We start from the raw sequence: 21,378 nt of genomic DNA on the forward strand, positions 1-21,378 counted from the left end.
AGGGTCTCACTATAGCTCAGGCTGACCTGGAATTCACAATGTAGTCTCAGGAGAGTCTTGAACTCAGGGCAATCCTCCTCCCTCTGCCTCCCCAGTGCTGGTATTAAAAGCGTGCGCCACCATGCCCAGCTCCAAATTTCTTTTCATATCCTACTTCCAAGATTTTGTGAGATTGGGTTTGTTTGCCCACTACCCTTGTCAGCAGGCTCTTCCTCATTGCACCTTAGCTCTCTACTCATCACCCTGGCCTCGTCTGTGTTTTTCTTTTTCTTTTCTATTCTTCCAATGTTCCAAGTCTTTTTCCTTCTTCAGATGCTGAAATGCTTCTCCAAGATCTTTGAAAAGGTGCCTGCCTCTTAGCTACAATATTACTTCAGAGTGAACTTGACTAATTTAGCTAAAAGTAGCTTCTCTGTCAATTACACCTTTTTATTTGCTTCTTAACACTTTTTATTTTCAGAAATTCTTAAGTAGCTAACAGAATTTCTGTGCCCACTAAAACGCGAACTTCTTTGAGAGAAAAAAAAAATTGGAATGTTAGTCACTAAAGCGTTCCTAGAGTCCTGGCATAAGAAGATTCTGATAGTTAGCGGAAAACAGAAATAACGAACGACAGGGTACCTAGAAAACAACAGACAGGCGCCGGCCGCAGTCGGGCTCCGCCCCCTGGCGCTACTTCCGCCCACAGCCTGGCGCGCGGCCGTCGCCGAGCGGAAGTCGTCACGCAGGCGCCGCGAGCCCGCGGAGCATTCTGGGTAAAGATGGATGTCCACGACCTGTTTCGCCGGCTAGGAGCGGGGGCAAAGTTCGACGTGAAACGCTTCTCCGCAGATGCAGCTCGATTCCAGGTATTAAGCCCGGGAATTCTAGGCCACAGCCCCCCCAAAAGGAGCAAGGGATGGAGAAAGAGCCTGCCGCTGGCGGGCAGCCGGCGCGAAGACCTCCCGGCCTGGCTTGGAGCCACCCTGGGGTGCTTTCCCTCTTTCCGGGTTGTTTGATCGCATAGCTACCTGGCTCAAAACGTCTTCTTTTTTAAAATTGGATTTATTTACTTGAAAGACAGAATGTGAGTATGGATATGCCAGGGCCTCCTACCGTTGCAAACGAGCTCCAGATCCACCCGCCACTTTCTGCATCTGGCTTTATATGGATACTGGGGGCTTGAACCCAGGGCCTTCAAGCTTTGCAAGCAGAGGCCTTTAACGGCTGAGCCGGCTTTCCATCCCCAGCTCAAAACTAATAAGTTCCTCGTCTGATGCCTAGTAGCCTCAGTTGAGCCTGGCACGGAGATTCTCTTCCACTCTTTTTTTTAAAAAAAATTTGTTCATTTTTGTTTATTTATTTGAGAGCGACAGACAGAGAAAGAGGCAGATAGAGAGAATGGGCGTGCCAGGGCCTCGAGCCACTGCCAACGAACACCAGTCGCCTGCGCCCCCTTGTGCATCTGGCTAACGTGGGTCCTGGAGAATCGAGCCTCGATCCGGGGTCCTTACTTTTTATTTACGAAGTTGAAACCATTTCAAAGGTACCGAAATTAGAGGGAAGGAATTTTGAAAAGAAATAAATGGAGAAAATACTCTTTCACTGTCGTGTGCCCCTTTGATTTGATGTGCAGATAGCTGTACTGAATGTCGTTATTTTTATTATTATTATTACTCCAGCCAATGGCATGTTCAGTAACCTGTAAGAAAAGTAATTTAGAAAAGGTAGATTTCTGTGGGGTTTTTTTCCCCCCACACAGGAATGGTGGTCAAAGAGGGAAGTCAGTTGGGGTTAAATTGGGCAACATCTTGAATATGAGCCTTGTGGCAAGAGAATAGAGCCCTTTGTGGTGGGGGAGATTGACATGTTTATGTGTATTTATTCATTCTGACTGCAGTATACTGTGGTTGAATGTGAACTCAGGAGCCAAGTTTTCTGGGTCCAAATATGGGGTCTGCCAGTTAATAGTGTTGAGACATTGTTGTCAAAACTTCCTAATTTCTCAATTTTTTTCATCTTTTTTTTTTTTTAATTTGAGAGAGAGGAGAAAGAGACAGATAGATGTAGAGAGAATGGGCTCACCAGTGCCTCCAGCCACTGCAAACAAGCTCCAGACGCGTATGCCACCATGAGCAGCTGGCTTACGTGGGTATTGGGAATTGAACCTGGGTCCTTAGGCTTTGCAGGCAAGCACCTTAAACTCCATCTCTCTAGCCCCCGTTTTTCTAATACTGCTAAATAAAAGGTAAATAACCTTGTGGGTTTGCTATAATATGAAGTAATTTACTATCTATAATCATGCTTAGTATTCTACTTCACTGATAGTAAGTGTATAAATGTTTGTTGCTTTTATGATCACTGTTACTATTAGAAGGTCAGAAAAGGTGTCTTTTGGATTCCATTTGCCCAAACACCCTTCTCAGCCCAACAGACACTTGGTGAAAGAGTTAAGAATGAAGGAGAGTTATTGATGGGTCTGTTTGGATGAAAACAATGCTATTTTGCCAGTAGGTTTCATTAAAGAAAAAAATTTGGGGCGCGGGGGCGGGCGACTGGAGAGATGGCTCAGCAGTTAAAGGCATTTGCTTGCAAAGCCTGGTGGCCTGGGTTTGATTCCCTATTATCCACGTGAAGTCAGATGTACAAAATGGTGTCTGTGTCTAGAGTTTGTGTGCTATGACTGGAGGTCCTGGAGCTCCCATTCTCATGCCTCTCTCCCTCCCTCCTCCTCCTCCTTCTCCCTCCCCCCCCTCAAATAAATAAATATTAAAAAAAAAAAAAAAGTAAGCTCTGACCGAGGCTACTCTTGAGCCTGGACCACAGGTCCAGGAAGCTGGCCAGTGCCCCTGTGGCTGCGCGGTTGTCATGGCCAAGTACTTGGCCCAAATTATCATGATGGTGTGCTAGTGGTGGGCAGAGCCTTTCTCCAGGCCCTGCAGCAGGGGTTTGTAGCCAGCCAGGCAGCTGCTGATGTTCAAGGACATTGATGCTGGGCATCTATCCACAGCTGTATCCAACCTCTCTGGCCTCAGCCTCCAAGAGGCCCAGCAGATCCTCAGTGTCTCCAGGCTGAGTCCCGAGGAGGTCCAGAATAACTGTGAGCACCTGTTTAAAATGAACGATAAATCCCTGGGTAGCTTCTACTGCAGTCCAAGGTTATCCATGCGGAGGAGTGCCTAGGTGAGGAACACAGAATTCATGCCGAGGAGGACAGAGAAAGGGCAAACACCCAAGATAGGCCTGCTTGCCTCGTCTCACCCCACCCTGCCACCTCATAGTTTATAACTTGGTAATAAATGCCTTTTCCACATTAAAAACTATTTTTTGGGGGGGAGGGGTAGGTAGGAAAAAGGAAGTATGACTTTGATTCTTCAGAGGTGCTGCAGGGCTTGGACTTCTTTGGAAATAAGAAGTCTGTCTTGGGTGAGCATGAAACATTACAAACACATCAGAAGCTCCCCAATGAAGAGAAGAAAGAACCAAGCCCAGCCGAAAGGAGTAAAGAGCCCAGAAAGAAAAAGAGGAAGAAGGCAACTTCAGGTCAGTACTGCCTTTCTGTTTTCTTCAGTTACAAAATAGGGCAAGCTGACACCTCAGACAGGTAGTGCTATAGTTATTTCTAGCACTTGCTACTATAAAAATCATGACAGTCAGAATTCTTCTGTACAGGTGCCTTTATTTCTGGGCAGTAGCATCCCCAAAGTGGAAGCACTGGATGGACTTAGCTTTTTTGCCAATCTAGTGAAAGACACTACTTATTTTGTCTTGTTTTTCGAGGTAGGGTCTCACTCCAGCCCAGGCTGACCTGGAATTCACTATGTACTCCCAGGCTGACCTTAAACACAAAGCAATCCTCCTACCTGTCTCCTGAGTGTTGGGGTTAAAGATGTATGCCACCACACCCAGCTGAAACTACCTTTTATTTATATTTTTTTGAGAACTGGTAAGACAGTACATCTTTTTATTTTTTTTATTTTTTTTTTTAATTTTTATTTATTTGAGAGCAACAGACACAGAGAGAAAGACAGATAGAGGGAGAGAGAGAGAATGGGCGCGCCAGGGCTTCCAGCCTCTGCAAGACGCGTGCGCCCCCTTGTGCATCTGGCTAACGTGGGACCTGGGGAACCGAGCCTCAAACCGGGGTCCTTAGGCTTCACAGGCAAGCACTTAACCGCTAAGCCATCTCTCCAGCCCAGTACATCTTTTTATATGTGTTGCTGGACATAGGCATTTTAGCTTTTGTGAATGATTTGTCCCACTCTGCCTGTTTTTTACAGAACGTTTCTCCTCTGTATTGTACTATAATAACATTTCTGTTTGCCTGTTACATCTATTAAATTTCCTAGCTCTTGCCCTATTGGGGGGTAAATATTTATATTATAAGATGAAGTGGGGGCTGGAGAGGTGGCTTAGCAGTTAAGGCACTTGCCTGCAAAGCCAAAGGACCCAGGTTTGATTCCTCAAGACCCATGTAAGCCAGATGCTCAAGGGGAGCGCATGCGTCTGGGGTTCATTTGCAGTGGCTGGAAGCCCTGGCCTGTCATTCTTCCTCCCCCCCCCCCGCCTCTGCCTCTCTCTCAAATAAATAATAAAAATATCTTTAAAATAAAGTAAATTTCCTTCCCACTATTAGCACATCCCTTACTTTTTGGGAGGAAGTAGGGAGACAGGGGTCTTATAGATCTAGCTGGCCTCAAACTCATTATATACTTGATGATGAACTTGAGCTTCTGATCCTCCTGCTGCTACCTCCCAAGTGCTGTGATTATAGGTATACACACCTCCATGCCTAGTTTATGTAGTGCTGGGGATCAAACACAGGGCTTTGTGCATGTTAGGCAAGCGCTGTAACACTAAGCTACATCTTCAGCCCTAATATGTATCTGAAAATGTATGCAATTTATTTATTTTTTCCTGTTTTTAAATTTTTTATTTGTTTGAGACAGAGGAGGAGAGAGATAGAATAGACACATCAGGCCTCTAGCCACTGCAGACAAACTCCAGACACATACACCACCATGTGCATCTGGCTTACATGGGACCTGGAGAATCAAACCTGGATCCTTAGGCCTTGCAGGCAAGCGCCTTAGCTGCTAAGTCATCTCTCCAACCCTACAGTTTATTTATTGCATGCCAGTTATGTCTCAGTGGAGTTTTAAAAAAAAATGTTTTGCTAGGCATGGTGGTGCACATCTTTAGTCCTAGCACTTGGGAGGCAGATCACTATGAGTTCAAGGCCACCCTGAGACTACACAGTGAACTCCAGATCAGACTGGGCTAGAGTGAGACCCTACCTTGAAAAACTTAAAAAAAAAAAAAAAAAAACAGGCAGGGCTGGGCAGATGGCTTATCAGATAAGGCACTTGCCTGTAAAGCCAAAGAACCCAGGTTCAATTCCCCAGGACCCATGTAAGACAGATGCACAAGGTGGCACATGTGTCTGGAGTTTGTTTGCAGCAGCTGAAGGCCCTGGTCTGCCCAATGTCTCTCTCTACCTCTTTCCCTCTCAAATAAATTTAAAAAAATTTTTTTAATAAAAATAAAAAACCACACATACATACACACACACAATTTCCCAGTAGATCTCTTAGGTTATTCTTACATATTTGTTTCATAAAGACATTAAATTAGCTAGTCCAGTCACTAAGACAATTCTGTTTGCTTTTAGTTGAAGTATTCTTTATACATACAGGGAGAAATACTATTTTTACAATATTGGACAGCCTTAAGTATTTATAGCTTCGTTACTGTAATAAATGAAATCTTTTATCATACCTCCTTTCTAGCTGTCCCTCCTTTTCTATTGTTTAATAAATAGTTAGAAGACCTCTTGATAGGTACAACATACCCATTTAGCCAAATGACAGTAGTAGCTTAGCTGCTAAGTCCTATTCCTCCCTCACCCCCGCCCCCCAGCCATTGGCTTTTGATTAGGTTTTCAATACCAAGTATGAAAGCGCTCCTGTGTGGTGAGCCTAAAATCCAATCAGAGCAGTTGGTTAGTATTTTAACAGTCATGATACTAGTTGGCACATCCTGCCTGGCTGGTTGGTTGTGTTCCTGACAGGATCTCCTGGTTAAGACTATTGATGACTGTTTCTCCCCGAACAGCCTGCATAGCACTTTCCAGCTCTGTGGCAGCCAGCTAGCAGGGAGGAGACCTCCAGCTCATTTCCAGCTTGATTTCTTTTTGTTTTGTTTTGTTTTGTTTTCAAAAGTTTAATATTTGAAATATAGTTATTTATGCACACATATCTCCAGCTTGATTTCTTAATCTACTTCAACTGAGCAGCAATAGGGCCTTACTGTCTAGTTCTAGTGGGCAACCAAGTCTAGCTGTCTTTTTGATATGCAGAAGCTGTTTGTGTAGTTTCCTGATTCATCTCCTATTTGGAATTGTCTCCATATTATCCAGCTGGAATGACCATCAAAGGGGACAAAGTAAGCTTCAGAGCTATGACTATGCCACTAGTACAACTTGCCTATTTCCAATCTTTGTATATCCTTTGTATATGCTTTGTCTTGTTTGTTGTGAAATTGTAGACTGTTCCGTACAGCCAAGACTGTTGCACTTAAAAATATTCCGAATTTTTAAAAAGATATTCCAGAAATTACATTTCAAGAAGGTACTGCTATACAGTGGATGTCATCTGTAGAAGCAAAGATTGAAGATAAAAAATCTAAAGAAGAAAAAAAACTTACTTCAGAAAAGTTGGAACATCTCAGAAAGGAAAAGGTTAGAACAATACCCAAAATGTGAATGTTTTTCTGACCTAGTGGATTTGTACTAGACATTTGTTTAGGTTTTACTTTAATGAAAACCTAAGCAAAGATATTTGTGTTGTGGATGAAATCCTTAAAATTAAATTGTAGATGGATGGATGTGTATATGTGTGTAATAACTCTTGACCTGCTCAGCTTTTAAAGTTATTAGTATGTTTATAATTAGAATTTTTTATTGACAACTTCTGTAATTATATACAATATCCCATGGTAATTCTCTCCCTCCCCCCACTTTCCCCTTGAAACTCTACTCTCCATCATATCCCCTCCCCCTCTCAATCAGTCTCTTTTATTTTGATGTCATGATCTTTTCTTCCTCTTATGGTCTTGTGTAGGTAGTGTCAGGCACTGAGGTCATGGATAGCCAGGCTATTTTGTGTCTGGAGGAGCACTTTGTAAGGTGTCCTACCCTTCCTGTGGCTCTTACATTCTTTCTGCCAACTCTTCCACAATGGACCCTGAGCCATGGAAGGTGTGATAGAGATATTTCAGTGCTGAGCACTCCTGTCACTTCTTCTCAGAGCCATGGTGCCTCCTGAGTTATCCCAAGGTCACTGCCATTTGAAAAGAAAAGGTTCTCTAGCCAAAAGTGAGAGTAGCATTAATATATGGGTATGAACGTTAAGAGAAGTGCTTACTGGGCAGTTTGGTGAGCATAGTATATACTTTTAGCTAGACAGCAGCAGTTACACTTATAGGGCTCATGACTACCCCTGTTGTAGGTTTTCAGTATCAGGGATGTATTCCCTCCTATGGAGCAGGCCTCCAGTCAAATTAGAGGGCAGTTGGTTTCCCCCCTAACAGATGTGCCACTATTGTACCTGTTGGCTCATTTGGCCTTGCTGGCCAAATATAAGTCTTGCAGTGTCCACTGTTGGGTATCTTCACTGGTGATTTCTCTCTCCCATTGATCTTTACTGGTGATTTCTCATTCTCCCATTGAATTGCATGCAACATGGCTTTTTCCAGCTTTCTGTCAGCTTGTCTACATGGAGAAGGTCACCCTGAGATGACTGTGCTGTGAATTCCAGGTCAGCCTGGACTAGAGCGAAACCTTACCTTAAAAACAATATCCCTAAGGCTCTGGGGGACATACATTCCACCATAGCCCTAAAAATAAAATTTAGCTCCTTTTCTCCTCTTTGCTGAGTTCCCTGGTTCAGAATGATTTCTTCTGACAGGAATTAGAGGGCTAGAATGTCTTTCTTTGTTCATCTGTTTGTGACAATGTATTGTAACCTAGACTGGTCTTGAACTCTTGCTCCTCCTGCCTCTACCCCCCCCCCAATGCTGACATTACAGGTGTGTGCCACTACGTGTGGCTCTAGATTGTTAGAATTCTTTTTTTTTTTTTAATATTTTGTTTATTTACTTGACAAAGAGAAAGAGGCAGAGAGAGCGAGAGAGAGTGAGAGAGAAAGGGAATGGGCACACCAGGGCCTCCAGCCACTGCAAACAAACTCCAGACGCATGCACCTTGTGCATCTGCTTACGTGGGTCCTGGGGAATTGAACCTGGGTCCTTTGGCTTTGCAGGCAAGTGCCTTAACTACTAAGCCATCCCTCCAGCCCAAAATTCTTAAGAAACCTATTTTAAAACTGCTCACACCAATAATCCCAGCACAGGCAGATCACCATGAATTCAAGATCAGCCTGGTCTATAGAGTAAGACCCTGTTTCAACAGCCCCTCCCCAAAAAATATTTTATGGCTTATAAATAAAGAATATAGGATATAAAAGAAAAGATGTTCCATTCTCATGTCTCTGTACACCTGCCATGTTGCTGATGGGGAGAGGCATACAGTTACTTCTGGGATTATTGTGGTTCTGAAACCCAGAAGCCAGGATTTGCCTGTCTCTGGGCTGGAGAATGAGGAAGCAAACTAAATAAGTACCAGTGAGCTCTACTTCTGGACCTTAATTTAAGAAGTAGAGGGTATTTTATTTAAAAACACTAGTATTTGTATACTAAGTACCATATTAAAGAAATAGATTCAGTGCTTCCCTTGTAGAAGCTTATATACCGTTTTGTAAGTTAGAAGTGTGACACATTACTACAAGTAACACATTACTCACAGCAGTGACACATTAGTATAAAGAAAGCATAGCTGGGCACTGTTTTAATCCAAGCACTCAGGAGGCAGAGGTAGGAGGATCACTGTGAGTTCGAGGCCACCCTGAGACTACATAGTGAATTCCAGGTCAACCTGGGCTAGAGTAAGACCCTACCTCAAAAAACAAAAACAAAAAAAAAAGAAAGGAAAAAGAAAAGAAAGCATAGATAGGTAGATATCATCATTTGTGAGGGTCTTTTGACTATCAGAGGGTAGAGTGTATTTAATATCTGTGTTAATTGGGGGCTTGAATTTAGCCAAGTTTCAAAAGCCACTGAAATTCATTCTAGAAACCATTACTATTGTTTCATGGCATCTATGAATTATTTTTTTTGGTCATATTCATATCATTGTGCACCCTTGTTTCATTTTCAGTTAAACTTCTTCCGAAACAAACACAAAATTCATGTCCAAGGCACTGATCTTCCTGACCCAATTGCTACATTTCAGCAACTTGACCAGGAATATAAAATCAATTCTCGACTACTGAAGAACATTCTAGATGCAGGCTTTCAAATGCCTACACCAATCCAAATGCAAGCCATTCCAGTTATGTTGCACGTGAGTATAAACATGTAGAACGCCTGTAATAAGCTCCCCTGGTGCGAGAAGTTAGAAGGGTGGGTCAGCCTTAAATAGCTGGATTTACATTTAATTTTATTTATTTATTCTTTCTTAATTTTAAAATGTATTTTTTTTATTTATTTGAGAGAGAGAAAGAGGCAGAGAAGGGGGGTGCGGGGGAGAACCAGGCATGCCAGGGCTCCAGCCACTGCAAACAATCTCCAGACACATGTACACCCTTGTGCATCTGCCTTATGTAGGTCCTGGGGAATTGAGCCAGGAGCCTTTGGCTTTGCAGGCAAACGCCTTAACCACTAAGCCATCTCTCCAGCCTTATTTGTTGTTTTTATAGCTAGTTTCATTATTTAGTCAGGTTCTGAAAAATTTATGTACTTGCCCTTTACTCTTAATGTTTTCAGAATCGGGAACTTCTTGCTTCTGCTCCTACGGGATCTGGGAAGACTTTGGCTTTTGGTATTCCCATTTTAATGCAGCTGAAACAGCCTACAAATAAAGGCTTTAGAGCCCTAATCATATCCCCAACACGAGAGCTTGCCAGCCAGGTATGACTTGCAGCTTTTGATCTGTGGTCCTCTGCTATGGGGTTAGCACTCTGGACTTCGAGAAGATGCATGTGGTCTTTGCTTCAGTAATGCTTCTTTCTTGTGGTTAATAAAGATCTCAGAAAAATGTCTTCTGTTGTGACCAAACGCTCTGTGCAAAGTATTGTTTACTATTGCACATGGGCCAGTCTTTTAAATGTTTCTATAATTTTCTAAAATTTGATAATTTTGACATTTATACTTCCAAGATCCTTAAAGTTGAAAGGATAGCAATACATTCATTTCTAAAATTTATTCTCATTTAGAAAAATAAATGAAACCTTGCTGAACATGATGGCACATGCCTGTCATCCTGGTACTTGGGAGGTACAGACAGGATTATCAGGAGTTCAGGGTCATTTTTAGCAATGTAGCAAGCAAGTTTGTCACCAGTCTGGGCTATATGAGACTCAGTAGCAAGAAAGAGGGAGAAGAAAGAGAGGCAAAACTTAACCTCAGTTTTTTACAAAGTAAAGCTATCCAGTGATGTGTTTCCGCCCTCCCAGTATGCTTAAAACACATGCCATGTCTAAGATAGTCCACCTTGTTCGAGGCTGGCTCTCTTCACTCACCATGCTAAGTTCACCATGTTAGTTGGCCTGTGAGCTTCTGGGTGGCGCCCTGGTCTCTGCCTCCTTCTTTGCCAGGGGTGTGCTGGGTTTCCTGATGATGTCTGGCTTTCAAAGTAGGTGGTGCTGGGGATGGGCTCAAGGGCTCAAACGTGTGCAACAGGCACTTCACCCACCAGGCCATCTCCCAGCTCCTTCTTGCAGTTTTTTTGTTTGTTTGTTTGTTTGTTTGTTTGTTTGTTTGTTTTAAATTTTCAAGGTAGGGTCTCACTGTAGCCCAGGCTGACCTGGAATTCACTGTGATTTTCAGGGTGGCCTCAAACTCACAGTGATCCTCCTACCTCTGCCCCCGAGTGCTAGGATTAAAGGCATGCGCAACCACGCCCAGCTTCTTTTAAGTTTTGAATCTGTGAAATGCTAACATTGCAGATCAATCTACAGACCATTGCAAGTTTAATTTGAGATATTCATAGATTGGTAATAGATGTATTAGTAACACCAAAGAAGCTGTGTGTTCTGTCTTTCTATCTTGGCCTGTTTTTATCATTTGCAGCATGTTATTGTCCTAAAATCTTAATGTGTTTTTTTTTAAATCATTTTTTGTTTTAGATTCACCGAGAATTAACTAAAATCTCTGAGGGAACAGGATTCAGGATACATATGATCCACAAAGCAGCCGTGGCAGCCAAGAAATTTGGGCCTAAGTCATCTAAGAAGTTTGGTAAGAAATCCATGCCTGCAGCAAAGAAGGAATTTAGAAATTGTAAATGTCCTAATTGCCACATAAGAGTTGTTAAAGTGTGATTCATAAACAAATTTGTTAACTTTTATTTATTTGCCTGTGTATGTGTGGTGTGTATGCACATGCATCATATAAATGTGCCTGTGGAGTTCAGAAGTCAAGGTTGGTGTCTCACTCCCCACTTTAATTCTTTGAGACAGACTCTGTCCCTAAATCTAGAGCTCACTGATTTGGTTAGACTAGCAGCCAGTGGGCCCCAGGGATTCCCTGTCTCCACCTCTCTAGTGCTGGTATTATCATCACACCCACTGTTTTTACATGGGTTCTGGGGAATCCCAACTTGGGTCTTCATACTTGTACAGCAAGCCTTTTGCCCACTGAATCATCTCCCCAGCTCACAGTTTTATTTCTAGTGAAGCTAAAAAAATAATCGCCGCCTCCCTGTTCCACCCAGTAGCTTTGTGGTTGACCCAGTGGTGAGATGATTTTCCCACCAGCATCCACCAAATTTTTCTGGGAGAAAAAGTCTGAAAACCAAATCTTTGGAATATATAGTGTTGCCTCCTAGAAGTTGAAAAGACCTGAGCCTGGGACTATGGCTGGTAGAGCTTTGCTGGGAGACCCTGTGTTCAGTCCTCAACACCGGAGAGTGAGGGGAAGGCAGGAGGGGAGAGCGAAAAGAAGAGAGATACAGTCGTTTATCTTGTGATGGCAAATAGGCATGTTTGCTTTCTAACAAGCAAGCATTTCTGTGTTAACTACACTTCCTTTTCCCCTTATGGTTACTGACTGAAATTCTGGAGGCTTAATTCCATAGCTCAAGAAGGATGAATCTTACTTTTGTAATTCCTACCATTTGTTTTTCCTATAGATATTCTTGTGACTACTCCAAATCGACTTATCTATTTACTAAAGCAAGATCCACCAGGAATAGACCTGACAAGGTACAGTACTGTGTTTGCCATTTAACTTGTTCCATTTTTTCAGTTACTTGTATCATTGCCCTTTAGAGCATGTTGTCTCCCAGCTTCTGTCAATGTTGGTGTCGAGAATAGTTCACAGTAAACTCAGAAAAAACAACTCTGGAGCAGGAGAGATAGCTCAGCAGTTAAAGGCACTTGCTTGCAAAGTCTGGTGACCTAGGTTCAGTTTCTCTGTATCCATGTAAGCCAGATGCACCAAATGGTGCATGTGTCTGGAGTTCGTTTGCAGTGGCAGGAGGCCCTGGCATGTGTGCCTGAGCTCTTGCACTCGCTCACTCGCTCTCTCTCGCTCGCTCTTTCTCTCACAAATAATTTTATTTTTTCTCTAAATAGCACTGATCTTGGAGAAAATTTCAGTTTTTAATATGTGTGTATTTGTGCACATATTCATGAGAGAGGATGCACATGTGTTCCAATGTTATGGAGACCTGAGGACAATCCACTGTTTCTAAAATAGAGTTTCTGATTGGCCTGGAGTCTACCAATTAGACTAGACTGGTATGCTGGCCAGTAAGTTTCAGAGAACTCTCCTATCTTTGCCTCCTCACTATGGGGATTCCAGGCAGGTGCCACCATTCCCAGAATTTTCTGGGGATTGAAGTTAGGTCCTACCTGTGAGGCAAGTACTTTACCAATGGAGCTGTCTTCCCAGCACCTGTCCATTTTGATGAGCAGTTAGTACACAATTCGCCCAGGCCTTTTCACATCTTTTACCAAAGGTGATGGAGTTCAGAAAGTGTATGTGAAACTGTTGGTGCTAACTAAGCTTCATCTCTGAGGGTAATACTATAGGAGACTGAGTTACATTTATCTGTATATCTTTTTGTGGAATGATAAAGTGAATCTGAGAAGCAGCAGCATCATTATGTGACTTTCAGGTGTCCCCACAGTTTAATTAAGTGTCTTGGATCCTCCAGTTCAGTATCCACATGTTGTTTTGTTATTTCTTAGTGTTGAATGGCTAGTGGTAGATGAATCAGACAAACTGTTTGAAGATGGCAAAACTGGATTTAGAGAACAGCTGGCTTTCATTTTCCTGGCCTGCACATCCCCCAAGGTCAGAAGAGCTATGTTCAGTGCAACTTTCGCCTACGATGTTGAACAATGGTGCAAACTCAACCTGGACAGTGTCATTACTGTGTCCATTGGCGCAAGGTAATTAATTGTTTACATTACCCCTCTGATTTGTTGTCTTAATATAAGGACTTTTTTTCAGACTCAAGAGCTAACAAGGCAGAGAGTTTTGATAGAAATGTAAATTTTTAGTAAAGATTAAGAGTTTTTCTGTTATAATAACACAAAGGGAGATTCTCTTTCCATATTAGTATTTCCATCACTGCTTTTATATGTGATAGGAGCTCTTCTTCTTTTTTTTTTTTTTTTGGTTTTTCGATGTAGGGTCTCATAGCTCAGGCTGACCTGGAATTCACTATGTAGTCTCAGGGTGGCCTCAAACTCACAGTGATCCTCTACCTCTGTCTCCCAAGTGCTGGGATTAAAGGTGTGTGCCACCACGCCTGGCCCTGATATGAGCTCTTTATTTAGTTTAAAGAGATATTTTAGTAGGGGCTGAGAATGTAGTTCATTGGTAGGCATATGGGAGAGCCTGTGTTCCATTCTGCAGCACTGCAAAGGAGACTGGAGGAGGGGTGTGTTCTCTGCTAAATAAATGTATATCACAGAAAAAAGTTAATGTTGAAATTATGGTATAGCCTGGTAGAACATTATGTAACCAGTGAAACAGTAAGTATGAAGATGGTAACTATGAGAAAAAGCACTTGAAATATTAAGCACTTGCATATTAAATGGAAAAGAGAACCAAGCATGGTGTTGTATGCCTGTAGTCTCCTCTAGCTGGGAGGCTAAATCAGGACTGCTTGAGTCTAGGAGTTTGATGTAGCCTGGGCAACATAGTGAAGATTCTTATGTCTTTAAACAAAAGGAAGGGCATGGGATGGAGGGATGGCTTAGCAGTTAAGGTGTTTGCCTGCAAAGCCAAAAGACCCAGGTTCAATTCCCTAGGACCCACGTAGGTCAGATACAGAAGGGGGCCCCGTATGCATCTGGAGTTCATTTGCAGTGGCTTGAGGCCCTGGCATACCCATTCTCTCCCTCCCCACCTCTGTCAAATCAATAAGTAAATTTTTTTTAAGAAAAGGAAGGGCAGTACAATAGTAAATAATAACCCTGTCTGCTTTAAATGTAAAACATCTATGATTAATTATTACAAAAAAGAATAAGAAATTTCTCATAATCATAATTTAAAGGCAGACAACAGAATGGGAAAATATTTATTAGATAGTATAACGCATTGTAGCATTTTATAACAGTATTCTTTTCAAAGGGTACTGGGGGAATTGAACCTGGGTCCTTTGGCTTTGCTGGTAAGTGCCTTAACCTCTAAACCATCTCTCCAGCAGAGTATTATTTTTAAAAGTTAATGTGCCTTACCCCTGAATGCTAGTCTACAAATAAACTCCTGCTAATCATTAAAGAACAAGTTTAGCCATGTATAATAAGAACCTTAGAGGCTAGAAAGATGATTCAGAGTTTAAGGTACTTGTCTGCAAAGCCTAATGACTCAGGTTTGATTCCCCAGTACCCATGTAAAGCTAAATATACAGAGAGGCACATGCATCTGAAGTTCATTTACAGTAGTTGGAGGTCTTGGTGTACCCATTCTATCTTTATCTCTCTCTCTGCTTGCAAACAAGTAAATAAAATATTACAAAAATTTTAAAAAAGAATCTTAAAAATTATCTCATTATTTTACCTAGTGATTTAGAAAGCTTTTTATAAGTAAATAATCACATGAAAATTTATGATTAAAATACAAAAAATCTTGGGCTGGAGAGATGGCTTAGCGGTTAAGCGCTTGCCTATGAAGCCTAAGGACCCCGGTTCAAGGCTCGATAACCCAGGACCCACATTAGCCAGATGCACAAGAGGGCTCACGCGTCTGAAGTTCGTTTGCAGTGGCTGGAAGCCCTGGCACACCCATTCTCTCTCTCTCTCTCTCTTATCTGCCTCTTTCTTTCTCTCTCAAATAAATAAATAAAAATGAACAAAAATTTTAAAAGTGCAAAAAAATCTTAAAGTTTATTTTAAAATGGTAGAATTGCAGCAGTTTATCTTACTTTATTTTGCTATTTAAAAAATATAAGTTTCATCTGGGTGTGGTTAAACACACTTTTTATCCCAGCACTTGGGAGGCTGAGGTATGAGGATTGCTGTGGGTTTGAGGCCAGCCTGGGACTACAGAGTGAGTGACAGGGCACCCTGGGCTAAAGTGAGACCCACCTCAAAAAAAACCAAAAAAACAAAAAAAAAAACACCTAAGTTTCTACTTAGAAATTTTCCTTAAGGCTGGGGAAATGGCCCAGTGGTTAAGTGTGCTTGCTTCCAAAGCCTACCGGCCAGGCTTAATCCCCCAGCTACCCATGTGAAGCAAGACAGCGTTTGTTTGCAATGGCAAGAGACCCTGGTGTGCCAATAAGCACACGTGCAAATAAAAATAAATGGGGAACAGCAATCAGAGGCATTGTTGCAGTCGGGTTCACATTGCTGGTAGAAATCACCCAACCAAGAGCAGCTTCTGGGAAAAAGAGGTTTATTTTGGCTTACAGGCTTGAGGGGAAGCTCCACAATGCCAGGGGAAAACGATGGCATAAGCAGAGGGTGGACATCACCCCCTGGCCAACATAAGGTAGACAACAGCAACAGTAGAGTATGCCAAACACTGGCCTGGGGAAACTGGCTATAACACCCATATTCCTGCCCCCAATAATACACTGCTTCCAGGAGGCATTAATTCCCAAATCTCCATCAGCTGGGCTTTCAGAACACCCAAGTTTATGGGAGACACCTGATTAAAACCACCACATGCACCACCAAAATGGGGCCACTGCCACTGATTTGGCTACTATCACCAAGAACTACTTAGGCCAGCAGGGCAAGGTGGACTCCAGGTCAGTAACTATAGGATAGAAATCTCACCCAAAAAAAAAAGAAAACTAAAAAATTTCCTTGAGGGCTAGAGAGATGACTCAGTGGTTAAAGCACTTGCCTGCAAAGCCAAGGACTCAGGTTCAATTCCCCATACCAACACAGAGCCAGATACACTAGGTAGCACATATACCTGGAGTTGTTTGCAGTGCCTAAAGGCCCTAGCCTACCCATTCTCTTTTCCTCTTAAATAAATAAATATAGAAAAAAATTCCTTGAGATAATATTTTTATAGTTAGAGCATTAAAAAATAGCAGTTCTCAGGCTGGAGGGATGGCTTAGCAGTTAAGGTGTTTGCCTGCAAAGCCATAGGACCCAGATTTAATACCCAAGGATCTATGTTAGCCAGATGCACAAGTGGGTGCATGCATCTGGAGTTCATTTGCAATGGCTAGAGGCACTGGCACACACCCATTTTCTCTCTCCCTCCCTCTTTCTCTGTCAAATAAATAAATATACTTTTAAAATTGCAATTCTGTCTTTAAATTAAAGTATAAATAATTAAGCACATACATTAATAGTTGATGAATGCTTTTTTTGGAATTCTATTTAAATTTTTCCATTTATTTTAGAATTAAGGGGGTGGAGGAAGCAAAAACCAAGGTTTCCCTATATGTCCCAAGCTGGCCTTGAATTCACAATAATCCATCTTCTCTAGCTTCCCAATGCTTACATTACAGGTGTGTTCCACCATGCCTACCTAAAACTTGGTTCCCACAAACTACTAAGTCTGTTTTCTTCTCAGAAATTCTGCAGTAGAGACCGTAGAACAGGAGCTTCTCTTTGTGGGGTCTGAGACTGGAAAACTGCTGGCCATGCGAGAGCTTGTTAAAAAGGTACTGTGGACTACATGCGTGGACGTTGGGGAAGTTCACCAAGCTTTGCCTAATTGCTGCAAGGCTCAACAGTGCATGAGCCGCCTCCTGCATCGTGCATGTCTAGTGACCTAGTAGTTGTGAGTCTTCTGCCCTTGCTCACAGTAGATGAGGACAAGACCCATCTTACGATGCTTTGAAAGCCACATTTTTCCACATGTGCATATCTGTGTGCCCTCTATTTCTTCATCCCTCTGCTGGTTTGTTAGAGGAGAGCTGGGTCACTGGAGATTAATACACTAGGTGGAGCTTTTTTTAATCCTAAAGTATTTAGGAGAAGCCATTGTTAAAGTGAAGCACTGGGGCTTCAGGGTAAGAGGCAAAAGAGAAATAAGGGCTAAGACTTCTCCCTTGGAGTTTGTTCTTGTTTATGGGATGCTATAAAGATGGACAACAGCCTTAGTGCTGGAGCACCCAGGTTAGTAGTCAGGTGGAAAAGAACATCACTTGTAGGTACCTGGTGACTGGAAGAGGGATGTTTTTAAAGTTAAGGCTATGTGCTCTTGAGTGAGAACACCTGGATTGAAATTCTGGCTCTGCCATTTTTACCTTACAGCAACCTAACCTCCTCCCCACATCTCCATTCCACAGTTTCCTCAATGGTAAAGTGAGATAAATCTCATGGCTTTCATTAGATTCCAAAAGAGGTGTGCAAACTAAAGTAAAAAGGCTAATAAACCCCAATAGGGACATTAGAAGATACAGAAAGCAAGTTTGAGGAATGGAGAAAGGGCAAGGTTTGATAATGAAAATGTAAAAATAATTTAGCTAGCTAGTGGCACACACTTATTTTTTAAATTTTCTTTTTATTTATTTATTTGAGAGCGACAGATACAGAGAGAAAGACAGATAGAGGGAGAGAGAGAGAGAATGGGCGCGCCAGGGCTTCCAGCCTCTGCAAACAAACTCCAGACACGTGCGCCCCCTTGTGCATCTGGCTAACGTGGGACCTGGGGAACCGAGCCTCAAACCGGGGTCCTTAAGCTTCACAGGCAAGCGCTTAACCGCTAAGCCATTTCTCCAGCCTGTGGCGCACACTTTTGATCCCAGCATTTGGGAGGATGAGATAGAGGATCGTTGTGAACTCAAGGCCTGCCTGGTACTACAGAGCAAATTTCCAGGTTAGCCTGGGCTAGAGTGAGATCCTACCTTTGGGGGCGGGGGGGGCAATACTAATTTACTCAGAGCTGTTAGTTGAGATTTTTATTTGACTCAGTAAGATAAAATTCTATTGAAAAATTGGTTAAGTTGGTTTTTGTTGTTTTTTTTTTTTACAGTGAGAAACTTAGAATCAAAAACTGATGGGGGTGCTTGAGAGATGGCTTAGCAGTTAAGGCATTTGCCTGTAAAGCCTGAGGACCCAGGTTCAGTTTCACAGTACTCATGAAAGCCAGATGCACAAGGTGGCACGTGTGTCTAGAGTTCATTTGCAGTGGCTAAAGGCCCTGGCATGCTCATTTATATATTCTCTTTCTCTCAAATAAAATATTAAAAGAAAATTGATGGGCTGGGCTTGGTGGCACACGCCTTTAATCCCAGCACTCAGAAGATAGGAGGGTCACCGTGAGTTCAAGGCCACCCTGAGACTGCACAGCTAATGCCAGGTCAGCCTGGGCCAGAGTGAGATCCTACCTCAAAAAAAAAAAAAAAAAAAAAAAGGAAGGAAGGAAGAAAGAAAGACAGAAAACTGATAGGAATGGGGAGAGATAAGATAGCAAATAATCTTATGGGAATATGATCGATATGTTCGTACAGTAAAGTTCATAATTTTAAAAAAGTCAAAATGAAACTGGGGCTGGAGAGTGGCTCAGTATTTAAAGGCACTTGCTTGTAAAGCCTGCTGGCCTGTGTTTGATTCCCCAGTACCCACATAAAGCCAGATGCACAAAGTGGCACATGCATCTGGAGTTCATTTGTGACAAGAGGCCCTGGCATAGATTAAGACACACAGACAGATGAAAGAAAGAGAGAGATTGGGAGGGAAGAGAAGAGAGCTAGGCATGGTGGTGCACACCTTTAATCCCAGCACTCGGGAGGTAGAGGTAGGAGGATAGCCGTGAGTTCAAGGCCACCCTGAGGTCAACCTGGGCTAGAGTGAGACCATTCCTCAGAAAAAAAGAAAGAAAGATTAAACTGGTTTGTGGGACTGGAAAGATGGCTCAGTGGTTAAAGGTGTGTGTTTGCATAGCCTACTGGCTCAGGTTTGACTTCCCCAGTACCCACATAAAGCCAGATACATAAAGTGATACATATATCTGGAGTTTGTTTGAAAGAATCAGAGGCCCTGGCACAAACATCCATTCTCATTCTTTATCTCAAATAAGTTAAAGTATTTTTTTAAAAAAACTTTTTTATAAGCTGGGCGTGGTGATGCACTCTTTTAATCCCAGTACTCAGGAGGCAGAGGTAGGAGGATTGCCATGAGTTCAAGGCCACCCTGAGAATACATAGTGAGTTTCAGGTCAGCCTGAGCTAGAGCGAGACCCTACCTCAAAAAACAAAAACAAAGCTTTTATGGCTGGAGAGATGGCTCAGTGGTTAAAGTACTTCCTTGCAAAGCCTGATGGCCTGGATTCAGTTCTCCTGTACCCAAATAAAATTAGATGCACAAGGTGCACATGCATCTGGAGTTGATTTGCAGCAGGTAGAGGCCCTGGTGTGTCCATCCCCCACCACCCGCTTCCAAATAAACTATTTCTTTTAAACTTATTTGTGAGGAAATACTAAGAATAAACAATGAGGCAAAAAGACACTTTTTTTTTTTTTTTTTTTTTTTTTTTTTTTTGGCTTTTTGATTTTTCGAGGTAGGGTCTCACTGTAGCCCAGGCTGACCTGGAATTCACTATGGAGTCTCAGGGTGGCCTTGAAATCATGGCAGTCCTCATACCTCTGCCTCCTGAGTGCTGGGATTAAAGGCGTGTGCCACCATGCCTGGCTAAGACACTTTTTTTTTGGTTTTCTGAGGTAGGGTCTTACACTATCTCAGGCTGACCTGGAATTCACTATGTAGTCTCAGGGTGGGCTCAAACTCATGGCAATCCGGCCAAAATGACACTTTACATTTGTTTGAAGCATATAAGCCAATAGGTAACAGTGGACCTTCATTATCATGGGAAGGCAGGAAGGATTGTTCGAAATTGAGTTTATTGCATCTAGCAAGATGAAGACCACAGTTCAGGTGCCATGGGGGAGAAGTGCATTGTGGGATGGGTGGTGAGGAAGTAGGGGCAGTTGGACCACTGACAGTAGAAGCACACCACCTTGAATTGGGTCCTTTTGTAATGAGGTTATACAAAGTAATGCATTCCTGCTTATGAATTATGTGTGCTAATATTTAATCTCTTTGTTTTAGGGATTTAACCCTCCTGTTCTTGTATTTGTTCAGTCCATTGAAAGAGCTAAAGAACTTTTTCATGAGCTCATATATGAAGGTATCAATGTAGATGTTATTCATGCAGAAAGAACACAGCAACAGGTAAAAAGTCAAATTTGTATTTTCAAAACAACACAAAGAACCCATTTTCCATTCCTTGCATGCTACTAATGCAGTTGCTGTATTTTGTTTTGACCAGAGAGATAACACAGTCCACAGCTTCAGAGCAGGAAAAATCTGGGTTCTTATTTGTACAGCCTTGCTTGCCAGGGGAATTGATTTTAAAGGTGTGAACTTGGTAATCAATTATGACTTTCCAACCAGCTCAGTGGAATATATCCACAGGATAGGTGAGTCGTCTTTTGTTTTCTTCTCACATCGCCCACTTACCTGTTAGCCCTCTTCTGTGTGAGGGATATACTTGTTTTTTGGTGTTTTGAAAATTCAGTGACTTTTTATGGTCTGTTTTCTCTTAGGTCGAACTGGAAGAGCTGGGCATAAGGGAAAAGCTGTTACATTTTTCACTGAAGATGATAAGCCATTATTAAGAAGGTAAATTATGGGCTGGAGAGATGGCTCAGCAGTTAAAGCACTTGCGTGCAAAGCCTAACCACCCAGGTTTGATTCCCTAGTACCCACGTAAAGCCAGATGTACAAAGTGAAGTATGCATCTGGAGTTGATTTGCAATGGCTAGAGGCCCTGGTACACCCATTCTCTTGTCTCTCCTCTCTCTCTCTCTCTCTCTCTCTCTCTCTCTCTCTCTCTCTCTCTCTCTCTCTCTTTCTC

General features: G+C 42.4%; 1 protein-coding gene and 1 pseudogene across 3 annotated transcripts in view; both read left to right on the top strand.

Annotated features, from left to right (window-relative positions):
* Positions 1–729: 729 nt before the first annotated feature.
* Positions 730–21,378, top strand: part of Ddx52 (DExD-box helicase 52) — a 30,510-nt gene continuing 9,861 nt past the window's right edge. Inside the window, exons 1-12 of one of the 3 annotated variants that reach the window (XM_045158649.1) lie at positions 730–848; positions 3,324–3,522; positions 6,582–6,718; positions 9,254–9,439; positions 9,862–10,005; positions 11,223–11,334; positions 12,227–12,299; positions 13,290–13,493; positions 17,089–17,179; positions 20,604–20,693; positions 20,791–20,941; positions 21,068–21,143. In XM_045158649.1, coding sequence (XP_045014584.1) covers positions 762–848; positions 3,324–3,522; positions 6,582–6,718; positions 9,254–9,439; positions 9,862–10,005; positions 11,223–11,334; positions 12,227–12,299; positions 13,290–13,493; positions 17,089–17,179; positions 20,604–20,693; positions 20,791–20,941; positions 21,068–21,143 — 1,550 coding nt within the window. In that variant the 5' untranslated portion in view covers positions 730–761. Of the gene's footprint in view, positions 849–3,317; positions 3,523–6,581; positions 6,719–9,253; positions 9,440–9,861; positions 10,006–11,222; positions 11,335–12,226; positions 12,300–13,289; positions 13,494–17,088; positions 17,180–20,570; positions 20,694–20,790; positions 20,942–21,067; positions 21,144–21,378 lie in introns of all 3 variants that reach the window. The other 2 variants (XM_012950169.2, XM_045158650.1) reach the window with 2 other exon arrangements.
* LOC105944485 lies at positions 2,848–3,274 on the top strand (annotated as a pseudogene).

The sequence above is a fragment of the Jaculus jaculus genome, chromosome 9 (genome assembly GCF_020740685.1).
Source record: "Jaculus jaculus isolate mJacJac1 chromosome 9, mJacJac1.mat.Y.cur, whole genome shotgun sequence".
Lineage (NCBI taxonomy): Eukaryota > Metazoa > Chordata > Mammalia > Rodentia > Dipodidae > Jaculus > Jaculus jaculus.